At 37.9% G+C, this 15277-nt stretch overlaps 1 protein-coding gene across 1 annotated transcript in view; it reads left to right on the top strand.

Moving 5' to 3' along the window:
* Positions 1-395: 395 nt before the first annotated feature.
* The window catches only part of IBTK (inhibitor of Bruton tyrosine kinase), a 244926-nt gene continuing 230044 nt past the window's right edge, over positions 396-15277 (top strand). The window contains exons 1-2 of the mRNA XM_053710478.1: positions 396-524; positions 1935-2597. Coding sequence (XP_053566453.1) covers positions 2274-2597 — 324 coding nt within the window. The 5' untranslated portion in view covers positions 396-524; positions 1935-2273. The remainder of the gene's footprint in view (positions 525-1934; positions 2598-15277) is intronic.

The following is a 15277-nucleotide window of genomic DNA, read 5'->3' as shown; positions in this document are numbered from 1 at the left end:
TGATGATCACTTAGGTCTAACATTGCATAATGTGAACTGCAAATGTATTTTACAATATGACTTGACAGCTGTGGAATTTGACACTAAATTCCTTTTTAATAGCTGGGTATAACATATTCATTAGACATTTTGAGTTGTATTTCTCTTTACAAAGTAATATCTTGTTTTATTATTTATCTGATGTGAATAATGCCAAACACTAAGCAGAAAGTATTGTGGACTGATTTCTCGCTTGATACTTTTTAGCATCAATTTAAAGTTTATGTATTCTTTTTTTTGTTGTTGCATGTTTTGTTTTTAACTGAACAGCAACAATGCAATTCCACCTTAAATGAGCAAAAGGCCGAAAGTCTGAGAGAGGAAGGGGCGGGCTAGTAATGTAAGCTCAGCTGGTCTGTGAAAGAGGAGGATACAGGATCTGATAACACACTGGCTGCTGCTGTCTTGTCTTTGTGAGAATGAGAAGAAATATATCAGTCGTGTCTTACACAACCCTGAAGTCCTGTATCTTCATTTAGCGACTGGTAATATCTGTGTGTTCTCATATCTGTAAACCTGTTTGCTAGAGCTTCACAGCAGTAACAGCTGTCAAATCTGACACATATACCGTCCCCTGCTGAGAGAGCTACTGTACTTCTGCAGTATGAGAGGGTGTCTAGGTGTCCCTGTGACCGTGTTTGAGTGGTTGGTGAGTGCCCCTGCACTGTGAGTTGGAGCTCCTGTGCTTGTAGTTTAAGTGTGTGCCTTAGTGATTGCGGTATATGTCTATAGAAGTGCCCGCAGTTTAAGTGGGTGTCCCGCTGTTTGCAGAATATGTGTATTCCAGCATATGTAGTTTAAGTGGGTGTCGAGTTGCTTACTGTGTATGTACTTTCCAGTGCATGTAGCGCAAGTGGGAGCCCCAGTGATGGCAGTATATGTCTATACCAGTATATGTGGTGCCCCACTGCTTGTAATATATGTGCTCCGTGCCCATAATCTATTGCTCATCAACCTGTGTTTGAGTGGGTGTCTTACTGTCTGCAACCTGTAGCAGTGGGACCTCCATGTTTGCATTTGCCTAATTATAATGCTACATCTTTATGATAGTCTAGCTAATCTTACTTTGCAGATATGCCTGTGCAGAATAACTTCCATATCTTACTTTTTTTTGCTATAGTGGTTACTGTCATCAAGCATTCATGTTTAAGATATTGTGGAACTTTGTTTACAGTAATTTGTTGATGCCATCACTTTTTCTAAATAAACTTTTGTGCATATTTTCAGTTCACAATAACAACCTTTTAATTATTTTAAAAATATTATGACTGCACAAATAAAAATTGTGAACTTTGCAACCTCAAAGTGTTGGATATATATATATATATATATATATATATATATATATATATATATGTTCTTTATAAGTATTATTTTTTTGTTAGCCATATGTACAATCAGACATCTCTAATGCAATTTATATTGACGGAGGGTAACCTTTTCTTTGTTTACATGCAGTAAAGTCAAAATTACACTTTCAGAATTTATCTATGTTGCTTTGTTTTCATGGTATCCTTTGTTGAGAAGCATACCTAGGTAGGCTCAGGAGAAGCAATGCACTACTGGGAGCTAGCTGCTGATTAGTTGCTGCACATATATGCCTCTTGTCATGGGCTCACCAGATGTGTTCAGCTAGCTCCCAGTAGTGCATTGCTTCTCCTTCAAGAAAGGACACCAAGAGAATGAAGCACATTTTATAATAGAAATAAATTGGAAAGTTGTTTAAAATTGTATGCATTATGTGAATCATGAAAGAAAATAATTGGGTTTCATGTTCCTTTAATAAAAAGTTATAAGATTGTAGTGGTGACCAGATTTCTAGAAATTGTGTCTGCTGTATTTTAGTATAATATTTACTTTTTTTTTTTTTTTTCCTCCCCTCAAATTCTCTGCAGGTTCATCTTGCAATCATGGAGGTTTAACAGGAAGACGTTACCAGAGTGGAGGGATCTCCCTCCCTCTCCCTCCATATGTTCTTGCCTTACATATGGAAAGGACTTTAAGGACTGTGAAATTTATATAACAAATATATTTTTGTATAAACTTTAGTTTGTTGCATTTAAATTGATTTATATTTGTATAAATATTTATAAATTATTTTTCAGTGCCAAATCAATTTCTATAGCACATACACTGCACAAGGTAACCATGGTATTTGTATTCATTGCTGCTTGAGCCGTGGCTCTGTTGTATATAAGACTTACTTTGATTCTGCAGTTTGAGGTTTCATCAATATGGATTTAGCATGGCCCGAGTGTACTTCTCGGTGTCGCTCTCTGCAGCATGCCTTGGATGTTATTTCAGTGGTGACCAGGGGAAGCGAGCAACAGATAAAAGTCTTCCTCTCTTCTTATTGCTACAATGCTGCTACATTAAAGGATGGATTTGGGCGCAATGCTGTTCATGTTGCAGCTTCCTGTGGGAAGAAAGCGGTACTCGATTGGTTGGCTGAAACAAAAGGTGTAGATTTGTCCATTAAAGACAAGGAATCTGGATGGACAGCCCTACATAGAGCTATTTTCTATGGACATATTGACTGCGGTTTTTCTCTTTTGAAGGTAAGCACTATATGGTTGAGATATATATATATATATATTAGTCCAATCCGATATAAAACACTCTCTGGATCTTATAATTAAACACATTATAATGGAAAATATCACTATGTCTACTAGTCAGGGGTTAAATAATAGGAAAAAGTCAAAGTTTTTACTTGTCCGCTGCAATTTCCCGCCCGGGACTAGTGGACATTTCAAGCCCTGTAATAATAAATGCAAGCTCTCAATCAAACAAACTGGGAACAAGTCAAGGGTGCGCAGGCTTATGTAATCACCCTAGACATATACAAAACACGGAAGGGGATTGCACTCTCAGACTGAACTGGGTACACATATTATGACCCTGCATCATGCACAGCCCTGGGTGCTCAATAGATTGAGAGTTTGCATTGTGTGGCTGTTTAGGGACCCAAGTTTTGGGAGAGACCTTGACGTGGTACCTTGGCTTGTCCCATTTGGCCAGATGCGGTAACTTCCAGTTTTGCTTTTAATCTTAGCTGAGAGCTTGCAAGTGAGTGCTGGACTTTCTCTGTGTGTTGTATTAATTTATTTAGTAATTTTCCCTGTGGGCCTCGCACCCAGACTTGTCTGGGGTTAACAGCCTGTGACTCTGGGGACAGTGCAGCTGCCTGAGAGTGCTATTAAGCACCCAGGGTTGTGCATGTTGCAGGGTCATAGGATGTGTACCCAGTCCAGTCTGAGAGTGCAGTATATTTCCCTGTTTTATAAATAATATCTATTTATTAATTTTGGCCATAGAGTGACTGTCTATCTATTTGGTTTTCCACAGAAAATTTTGTCAGCCGGGTGACATTTTTAAGTAGCAGGGTGTCATAGTGGCTGTTTAGGGGCAGTGCAATATTTTCTTTTTTTTTGACAAACACACTAGATATACTGAGGAAGTAAAGCTTGTATTGTGTGAAGTCATTGAGTTTCTATTGAGACACAATTTTTTCATGTTTGACAGAGAATTCCACATACAGGTTTGTGGAACTGCCATGGGGGCTAAATTTGCCCCTTCTTTCGCAAACCTGTATGTGGGTCTATGGGAAGACCTTTATCTGTACACTGAGGATAATCCTTTTAAAGAAAACATAGTTTTCTACATGCGTTTTATTGATGACTTGATATTTATAGTCAAGGAACCCTTTGTGTACAGTGACTTCCTTGACTATGTTTGTCAGAATGAATTTAATCTAAGGTTTGTAGGGGATGTGTATGAGACAGATGTGAATTTTTTGGATCTTGCTTTGCATGGCGACATTGCAACTGGCAAGGTGGTTAGTGACACGTATCGTAAGTTGACAGCTGGAAATACAATCTTGCATGCTGGATCATGTCACCCACCGCATTTGATACGGTCTATTCCCAGGGGTCAACTTATGAGACTGCGGAGAAATACTAACTCAGATAGTCTTTTTGATATACAAGCTCGATCCCTTTTGGAACGTTTAAAAACTAGGGGCTATGATGAAAATCTCTTGGAGCAAGCCTACCATGAGGTAAGACAAAAAACCCAACAGGAATTAATCAGAGGGACCAGAAAACAAAATATTTTGGAACATGACACTGTAGTTTTCTCAACAGAATATTCAAAACAATACTACCAGGTTTGTTCTATTTTAAGGAAAAATCTACATTTATTGGAGAATGACGATGTTTTGAGACCAATTATTGGTTCATGTAAATTTGTGCCAAAAAGGGCACCTACATTGTCATCTAAGTTGTCTCCTAGTCAAATCTGTTCCAAAAATTCAGATAGGAGTAATTGGATTAGGAGGAAGGGAACCTACAAGTGTGGCCATGGCTCCTGTATAACTTGTGGTTTTGTGCAGGTTGGGAAATGGATTTAGAAGTAGCCAAACAGGGGAGGAGTTTACACACAAGTTCTACGCCAATTGTAGAACCACTTTTGTGGTTTACCTCCTAGAATGTAAATTTTGCAACCTGCAATACACAGGACAAACCAGTAGAGAACTGAGGTCTAGAGTCAGGGAACACGTTAGGGACACCAAATAATATGTCAAAGAATCAGCGATAGCTAGGCATTTTAATCTGGTGCATATGACAAATGTCTTTGATATGCGAGTCCAGGTAATAGACCGTGTCATGTTTCCACCTAGGGGTGGTGATAGGAATAAGCTTTTGCTGAAGCAAGAATTATATTGGATATACAAGCTGAGAACTATCACCCCACTAGGTTTAAACCGTGAATGGGATATGAGTTATTTTGTAGAATAATTTTGAATAATTTAATTTGATATATTGTTGCATTATAGTGCTTTATTATTGTGTTGATTAATCTATCTCCTATATGGACCGTTATGTTTGTACAAAATTCTATCTATCCCCTAAATGGGCTTCACTTATCTATCCTCTATATTGGTTTTTTTGTTTAGATTATATATTTATTCTATATTGATTCTGTATTACATTGCATTTTATATTATGATTAGATATATATTCATCAACATGTATCTCTTGTTTTCCCTTCAGGGTTTTGACTGATATGTATAAGTTGATGCATATTGATGTATGTTGATGCATAAATAAACATAATTGTATATAACACACATGTTTAAAAATTCCCCTTTTTGTAGGAATACTAATGGGGTACATGTATTTACATACATCAATTTAAAAACTTTCAATTTAAAAACTTTTGTAGTCATATTATGTTTGCATGTGACTTTGTGATTTTGTTACACAATAGGGTATATTAAAGGATGTATGATCTATCCAATTATGGTTTTATAAACATTTATATGGTCTCTTAAAAAATACATCTTTTAATATATTCTACAGCAAATTTAATGCATACAATAAATATAGGATAATAATAACAATTTTGATCAGAATTCCACTGGTATTCTAATTTAATATGGTGTTCTTCAACAAAGGTTGCACTGTGTCTCTCTTTTGGATCCCATTTGTTTATTTATTCATACATTCATTATTGGGGAAGTTATTTGTTAATTTACTTGTTCCTCCTAAGCCATATACAGTGTTTGTAGAATGTTGATATATTTTTTTAACAATCTTTGCAGTTTTTAAATGTGTAATTGCATACAGGTGTTCTGTGCCTTTAAATGGGCCTTGAACACCTAACAAACTCACCCTATGATTAAGTGCTCAACAGAGCACGAAACTAGTCAGGGAGTTTGTTTGCCCTGTACTGCCTGCATTTTTATATGATTTAATAAAGGATTTTTCTTTTAAAACCTTTTTTTCTATAGCCCTTGAATTTCACACTCCTTGTGAGCAGCTGCCTTCCTTCGTTCTTCAATATTTTCTAATATTATATAATTTTCAGCCATCCAAAGCATAAATGAATTACATATATTATCATATATGTATTTAATGATAATTTTTGCAATAAAAATTAAACATTTTTAATACTGGCTAATTTTAGCTTAAAATGATTCTAAACCCAATTTTTTTCTTTCATGATTCAGATAAAGCATGCAATTTTAAGAAAATTTCTATTTTACTCCTATTATAAATTTTTCCTATGTTTAGGAGCCAGGCCATTTTTGGTTCAGTACATGGGTAGCACTCGCTGATTGGTGGCTAAAATATATATATAAATTGGTGTGGCAGAAACACATGAACTCAATAATTAGTTATGGCCATACAATTTGTCTATTTATCTATACAATGTAGTATTTACACCCCTTAGCCAATAGCTGCACTATCCACATGGCACTTTGCTGAATGGCTAGCACAGCTATTGGATAAGAGGAGGAAACCTCATCTCATGGAAAAAAAAAAAGTTTTAAAGTGGGGGGGAGGGTTATTTAGTGTAAAGGTCAGCAAAACTTAATTTTATTCATTACAGTGATACAGCCCAGCGTTTAAAAAACACTAGGAATTAAAATCGCTTTAATGTGTCTTTTGAAATGACGTGTATACCTCCAATATATATATATATAGGAAAATGAACTACAGAAAACATAATATTGAAGGGGAAAAAAGTAAAATAAATTGTGAAATAAAAGCTATCATTTTTACATCCTGTTTTTAGGATCAATAAACGCTTTTGATATTCTACTACAAAATGTTTAAGTGGACAGTAAAATCAAAATTAAACTTTCATGATTAAGATAAAGCATGCAGTTTTTAAACTTCTTGCAAATTGATTTCTAATATATTATTTGTTTGTTCTCTTGGTATTCTTTTTGTTAAAAAGCATACCTAGGTAGGCTCAGGTGCAGAAATGCACTACTTAGTGCTAGCTGATGATTGGTTGCTGTACATATATGCCTTTTGGATTTGCTAACATATTGACTGGGCTGTCTACTCAAGTAACAAGTCCTGCTTTCATGATCAGTTCCTCCAAATAAGGCAAATGATAGATGGAGTAGGGCTATTGAAGAATAATTGCATTTAACAAGGTGATAATACATTCCAAACAGTTTCAAACTCACCAAGTATGTTGATTTACGTTTAAAGGGACACTAAACCCACATTTTTTCTTTCATGATTCAGATACAGCATGCAACTTTAAGCAACTTTCTCATTTACTCCTATTATTATTTTGGTATCTTTATTTGAAAAAGCAGCAATCTAAGCTTAGGAACCGGCCTATTTTTGGTTTAGCACCTGGGTAGCGCTTGCTGATTGGTGTTTAAATGTAGCCACCAACCAGCAAGCGCTACCCATTTAAATTAGGAGTAAATTAGAAAGTTGCTTAAAATTGCATGCTCTATCTGAATCATGAAATAAAAAATTTGGGTTTAGTATCCCTTTGTAAAGAACCCTGAAATATGGATTACAACAGTAATTCAGTGAAAGAATTGTCAAATATTATGACTTCTTGTTTTTGTTCAGTTGAAAAACAAATGTTTAAATATTTTAATATTTAATAGTTTGCTTTTTAATCCTTCTTTCTTTACATCATTTTAAGAACGAAATCTATCAGTTTCAAGCATGTTTTCCAAAGATGGTCGGTTTGTTTGGGGAATCAGTGGGTTTATGCTAAGGGATCGGGGTGATGGGCAGGAGATAGTGTCTGCAAATCAGAAGGAATAGGAAATAACAGAAGACGTTTCCAGAGTGGAGGGATCTCCCTCCCTTCTGTGCCATTCTGTATGGTGGCTTATTGCTGTTTTTTATTTTAGAATTTATGGTTTATGATAATGCAGATACCGCTCTGAAGCTGATGTGAAAAAGCTAAAATGACTGACACTTTTTATGAATATGAGCTGTAAGTGTCACCCTTGTTACCTATAGAACAGCTGATCCTTTTGTATCAGTATTGTTTTATTAGGAAAGTCATTTTATATAAAACTGTTGAAAATACTGTGATGATATAATCTTAATCTGATAAACATATTCCACTTTTTCATAAAAACAAAGCCGGTGTTATATTTTAAACAATAATTATTTTGTCCCCTCTGATGTAGTAAATGACAGCCCAGATTTAGAGGCTGTCAGAAACGACGCATATCACTCCCACTATAAGCATAAATTTAGCATATTATGCACGCTCCTGGGCGCAATTATTATTATTATTATTATTATTGCTCCGTCTAGAAACAGCGGTCAGGCGACCACAAGATCAGTGATATCGATGAGGATTCCCAGGATTGCGATCTATTTAATATGCGCATGCTTGGTAGATATGGGGAATTAGAACACATGTGTGGGTACGTGCACGCTCAAATGACCATATGTGACGAGCACCCAGGTTGCCGACCGTGATTGGCTAATGCAGATAAGCCTTATGTTGGGTTTAGAAAGGTGACACATTTTCAGCAAGGATAGCAGAAAAAATAAAAGACAGCTCAAGATATTTAACCCCTTAACGACACGAGTCGTACAGGGTACGTTGCACACAACCTGGTCTTTAAAGACCAGCGACGTACCCTGTACGACCTAGGTGTTTAAAGCTGCTGCAAGCGATCCTGATCGCTTCCAGCCGCTTTCAAGGTATTGCCGTGATGCCTCGATATTGAGGCATCATGGCAATACCTTTTCTGGCACACCGATGCAGAGAGGGCCACTCTATGGCCCTCTCTGCATCGGCCAGCGATGGTGCCGATCGTTGGTGGGTGGGAGCAGTTACAGGGAGGAGGGTGGGTGGCCCATCGCTGGGAATCTTGTTCCGGAATCAGTCCCGGTGCGTGCGGGCGCGCCCGATCTAGCACATAAACGTTATTGAACGGTCCGGTTGTGGTGGGAGCGGGAGGTGATCCGTGGTGGGAGCGGGTGATGGGGGTTTCATTTTTATTTATAAAAAGGATCTGGGAGAGGGGGGTGGGGGGTATTGAGGGGGGGCCAGCTACACTACAGAAAAAGAAAATATTAAAAAAAATGTTTGAAAAGACAGACAGCTGCCAGTACCCAAAATGGCACCAAATAGTGAGAGGGGGGAGATTAGAGAGCTGTGTGTGGGGGCTCAGGGAGTTTGGGTGCTATGGGGGGCTCCTATACAGCAGTATATGTAAATATGCTGGGGGGAAAAAAATAAAAAAATTAAGAGAGAGCTTTTATTTTAGTACTGGCAGACTTTCTGCCAGTACTTAAGAGGGCGGGGTCAATTTTGGGGTGAGGGAGGGAAGAGAACTGTTTGGGAGGGATCAGGGGTTGGGATGTGTCAGGTGGGAGGCTGATCTCTACACTAAGGCTAAAATTAACCCTGCAAGTTCCCTACAAGCTACCTAATTAACCCCTTCACTGCTAGACAAAATACACGTGTGATGCGCAGCAGCATTTTGCCGCCTTGTAATTACCAAAAAGAAACTCCAAAGCCATATATGTCTGCTATTTCTGAAGGGGATCCCAGAGAAGCATTTACAACCATGTGTGCCATAATTGCACAAGCTGTTAGTAAATAATTTCAGTGAGAAACCTAAAATTGTGAAAAATTTTACGATTTTTTAAATTTGATGGCATTTGGCGGTGAAATGGTGGCATGAAATATACCAAGATGGGCCTTGATCAATACTTGAGGTTGTCTACTACACTAAAGTTAAAATTAACCCTAGAAGTTCCCTACATGCTCCCTGATTAACCCCTTCACTGCTGGGCATAATACACTTGTGGTGTGCAGTGGTATTTAGCGGCCTTCTAATTACCAAAAAGCAACGCGAAAGCCATATATGTCTGTTATTTCTGAACAAAGGGGATCCCAGAGAAGCATTTACAACCATATATGCCATAATTTCACTAGTTCTTTGTAAATAATTTCAGTGACAAACCTAAAGTTTGTGAAAAAATTTGTGAAAAAGTGAACAATTTTTTTATTTGATCGCATTTGGCAGTGAAATGGTGGCTTGAAATATACCAAAATTGGCCTAGATCAATACTTTGGGATGTCTTCTAAAAAAAAAAATATATACACGTCAAGGGATATTCAAGAATTCCTGAAAGATATCAGTGTTCCAATATAACTAGCGCTAATTTTGAAAAAAAGTGGTTTGGAAATAGCCAAGTGCTACTTGTACTTATTGCCCTATAATTTGCAAAAAAAGCAAAGATCATGTAAACATTGGGTATTTATAAACTCAGGACAAAATTTATAAACTATTTACCATGGGTGTTTTTTGGTGGTTGTAGATGTGTAACAGATTTTGGGGGCCAAAGTTAGAAAAAGTGTGTTTTTTTTCAATTTTTTCCTCATATTTTATAATATTTTTAATAGTAAATTATGAGATATGATGAAAATAATGGTATCTTTAGAAAGTCCATTTAGTGGCGAGAAAAACAGTATATAATATGTGTGGGTACAGTAAATGAGTAAGAGGAAAATTACAGCTAAACACAAACACCGCAGAAATGTAAAAATAGCCCTGGTCCTTAAGGGAAAGAAATTGAAAAATGGCCTTGGTCCTTAAGGGGTTAACTACCTAATGCTATATAGTTATAATTTGCCTTTTCTATCTCTTTAAGAATACCAAGCAAATAACACATCTTCAGGCATACAAAGGGATATGAAACCTAAAAAAAAATATTTTGTAATTCAGCCAGAGCACACAATTTCAAAAAATGTTTCCAATTTACTTCTACTATTAAATTTACTTTGTTTTCATGGCATTCTTTGTTGAAGATACCTTAGTAGGTGTCTTGAGCACTACATGGAAGGAAATAGTAAAACTGCTGCCATGTACTTCCCTAGACACGTGCACGCTCCTGAGCCTGTTTCCCTGCTTTTCAACAAAAAGATACCATGATCAAAATTAAATTCCTGACACATCAGAAAACAGTTGCTGATGCATATAAAAATGGAAGAAGTTAGAAACGTTATAAGGCACTGGGGATATATTGTCCCCCCAAAAAAGTAAAAGTTTAAAATCTTTGTAGGAGTCGCTGTACTTTACAAAACCTCTCCAAGAGCCTTTTGTAACACCCAGGGAGTCAGAGATAACATCAGAACAATATCTAAGGATCGGCAGGCTTCTCTCAATGGTTGCTGTTTATAACTTAACATTGGAAAGACACTGGCCAAACATGGGATTTATGGCACAAAAATAAAGAAATTACTGCTCACTAAAAGAACATGAATAATTAGCATACTTTAGCCAAAAAGCTTGTGGTCTGCAGTAAAGAATTCTGAAATGTTGTTCTAGGGACAGATGTCTCAAAAGTAGAACTGTTTTGGAAATAGAGCCCTCATTAACTCTGAGGGGGGACCTCAGAATTTTGCATTCTTGGCAGAAACTTCTACTAAAGGGGCAATAAATCTAATTTTATATTGTGTGTATTAAAGGGCACTATTTACATGCTAAACTACTTTTGCAACTCAGCGTCATATAAACTATCTGGTAAAGAAAACTTCCACAGCTCTACTGGTGGGGAATTACAGAGGAATATGATCAATTTTTAAACAACCAAATAAGGCAAGCTGCCTGTGTATGGAGAGGGGGGGGGGGTGGCCATTGAAAAAACATTTGCAGCAAACTGTGTGTTAATGTATTTCGAATGTCTACAGAGTCAGCTGGTATGTTTATTACATTACTAGTTAGTCTGGTAATTACAATGTTTTTTTATGGTCCTTTTAATGATTTCATTAAAGTGGTCCATCAATACTTTGTATATAGGGAGTATCAAGATGATCGTTAAGAGTGGTCCATCAATACTTTGTATATAGGGAGTATCAAGAGGATCGTTAATGTTGGTAAAAACATTTAAATCTTTTTGATTTTTTTTGGTTACACATTTATTTTTGATATTTATTAGAAATTAGATACTATACTTTAGACATCTTGTATTGCATATTGGCTTTGATTGAATGTCTGATAACATACAGTTCAAAATACGTAACGATCTATGGGGCACATTATAGGGGTTGGAATGCAGTGAGGGGTAGTTTAAGTGAAAATAAAAGTACTAGAAGTGCAGTGTGGGTAAATGACGTGTTGCCACTTTAAACTGTGAAACCCAGATAATATTTGACTTTGCTATTCTCCTCCAGATGAGTATACAGCTAGTGATTAGTGCAGGACTCTGTACACCTACTTATCCTTTGCTCACCACCAGTTATCCTCTTCTGAATTGGCAAATAAGCACATAAGCTAAACACGAAGGCCTAGATTTGGAGTTTTGTCGGTAACGACCCGCGTAGCTAACGCCGGCTTTTTTTCTGGCCGCACCATAAAAATAACTCTGGTATTGAGAGTCCACATAAAGGCTGCGTTAGGCTCCAAAAAAGGAGCGTAGAGCATATTTAACGCAGCTTCAACTCTCGATACCAGAGTTGCTTACGCAAGCGGCCAGCCTCAAAAACGTGCTTGTGCACGATTCCCCCATAGGAAACAATGGAGCTGTTTGAGCTGAAAAAAAACCTAACACCTGCAAAAAAGCCGCGTTCAGCTCCTAACGCAGCCCCATTGTTTGCTATGCGGAAACACTTCCTACGTCTGCACCTAACACTCTAACATGTACCCCGAGTCTAAACACCCCTAACCTTACACTTATTAACCCCTATTCTGCCGCCCCCGCTATCGCTGACCCCTGCATATTATTATTAACCCCTAATCTGCCGCTCCGTAAACTGCCGCTACTTACATTATCCCTATGTACCCCTAATCTGCTGCCCTAACATCGCCGACCCCTATATTATATTTATTAACCACTAATCTGCCCCCCACAACGTCGCCTCCACCTGCCTACACTTATTAACCCCTAATCTGACGAGCGGACCGCACCGCTATTATTATAAAGTTATTAACCCCTAATCCGCCTCACTAACCCTATAATAAATAGTATTAACCCCTAATCTGCCCTCCCTAACATCGCCGACACCTAACTTCAAACATTAACCCCTAATCTGCCGACTGGAGCTCACCGCTATTCTAATAAATGTATTAACCCCTAAAGCTAAGTCTAACCCTAACACTAACACCCCCCTAAATTAAATATAATTTAAATCTAACGAAATTAATTAACTCTTATTAAATAAATTATTCCTATTTAAAGCTAAATACTTACCTGTAAAATAAATCCTAATATAGCTACAATATAAATTATAATTATATTATAGCTATTTTAGGATTAATATTTATTTTACAGGCAACTTTGTATTTATTTTAACCAGGTACAATAGCTATTAAATAGTTAAGAACTATTTAATAGCTAAAATAGTTAAAATAATTACAAAATTACCTGTAAAATAAATCCTAACCTAAGTTACAATTAAACCTAACACTACACTATCAATAAATTAATTAAATACAATTCCTACAAATAAATACAATTAAATAAACTTGCTAAAGTACAAAAAATAAAAAAGAACTACGTTACAAACAATAAAAAAATATTTACAAACATAAGAAAAATATTACAACAATTTTAAACCAATTACACCTACTCTAAGCCCCCTAATAAAATAACAAAGCCCCCCAAAATAAAAAAATGCCCTACCCTATTCTAAATTACTAAAGTTCAAAGCTCTTTTACCTTACCAGCCCTGAACAGGGCCCTTTGCGGGGCATGCCCCAAGAAGTTCAGCTCTTTTGCCTGTAAAAAAAAACATACAATACCCAAGCCCCCCAACATTACAACCCACCACCCACATACCCCTAATCTAACCCAAACCCCCCTTAAATAAACCTAACACTAAGCCCCTGAAGATCTTCCTACCTTGTCTTCACCTCACCGGGTTCACCGATCTGTCCAGAAGAGCTCCTCCGATGTCCTGATCCAAGCCCAAGCGGGGGGCTGAAGAGGTCCATGATCCGGCTGAAGTCTTCATCCAAGCGGGGAAGAAGAGGTCTTCCATCCGATTGAAGTCTTCATCCAAGCGGGATCTTCTATGGTCATCCATCCGGAGCGGAGTGGCAGGATCCTGAAGACCTCCGACGCGGAACATCCATCCTGGCCGACGACTGAACGACGAATGACGGTTCCTTTAAATGACGTCATCCAAGATGGCGTCCCTCGAATTCCGATTGGCTGATAGGATTCTATCAGCCAATCGGAATTAAGGTAGGAATATTCTGATTGGCTGATGGAGTCAGCCAATCAGAATCAAGTTCAATCCGATTGGCTGATCCAATCAGCCAATCAGATTGAGCTCGCATTCTATTGGCTGTTCCGATCAGCCAATAGAATGCGAGCTCAATCTGATTGGCTGATCGGATCAGCCAATCGGATTGAACTTGATTCTGATTGGCTGACTCCATCAGCCAATCAGAATATTCCTACCTTAATTCCGATTGGCTGATAGAATCCTATCAGCCAATCGGAATTCGAGGGACGCCATCTTGGATGACGTCATTTAAAGGAACCGTCATTCGTCGTTCAGTCGTCGGCCAGGATGGATGTTCCGCGTCGGAGGTCTTCAGGATCCTGCCGCTCCGCTCCGGATGGATGACCATAGAAGATCCCGCTTGGATGAAGACTTCAATCGGATGGAAGACCTCTTCTGCCCCGCTTGGATGAAGACTTCAGCCGGATCATGGACCTCTTCAGCCCCCCGCTTGGGCTTGGATCAGGACATCGGAGGAGCTCTTCTGGACAGATCAGTGAACCTGGTGAGGTGAAGACAAGGTAGGAAGATCTTCAGGGGCTTAGTGTTAGGTTTATTTAAGGGGGGTTTGGGTTAGATTAGGGGTATGTGGGTGGTGGGTTGTAATGTTGGGGGGCTTGGGTATTGTATGTTTTTTTTTTTTTACAGGCAAAAGAGCTGAACTTCTTGGGGCATGCCCAGCAAAGGGCCCTGTTCAGGGCTGGTAAGGTAAAAGAGCTTTGAACTTTAGCAATTTAGAATAGGGTAGGGCATTTTTTTATTTTGGGGGTCTTTGTTATTTTATTAGGGGGCTTAGAGTAGGTGTAATTAGTTTAAAATTGTTGTAATATTTTTCTTATGTTTGTAAATATTTTTTTATTTTTTGTATTTCGTTAGATTTAAATTATATTTAACTTAGGGGGGTGTTAGTGTTAGGGTTAGACTTAGCTTTAGGGGTTAATACATTTATTAGAATAGCGGTGAGCTCCAGTCGGCAGATTAGGGGTTAATGTTTGAAGTTAGGTGTCGGCGATGTTAGGGAGGTCAGATTAGGGGTTAATACTATTTATTATAGGGTTAGTGAGGCGGATAAAGGGGTTAATAACTTTATAATAATAGCGGTGCGGTCCGCTCGGCAGATTAGGGGTTAATAAGTGTAGGCAGGTGGAGGCGACGTTGTGGGGGGCAGATTAGGGGTTAATAAATATAATATAGGGGTCGGCGGTGTTAG

The sequence above is a fragment of the Bombina bombina genome, chromosome 4 (assembly GCF_027579735.1).
Source record: "Bombina bombina isolate aBomBom1 chromosome 4, aBomBom1.pri, whole genome shotgun sequence".
NCBI classification, from domain to species: Eukaryota; Metazoa; Chordata; class Amphibia; order Anura; family Bombinatoridae; genus Bombina; species Bombina bombina.
This window is presented reverse-complemented; position numbering and strand designations above follow the sequence as displayed.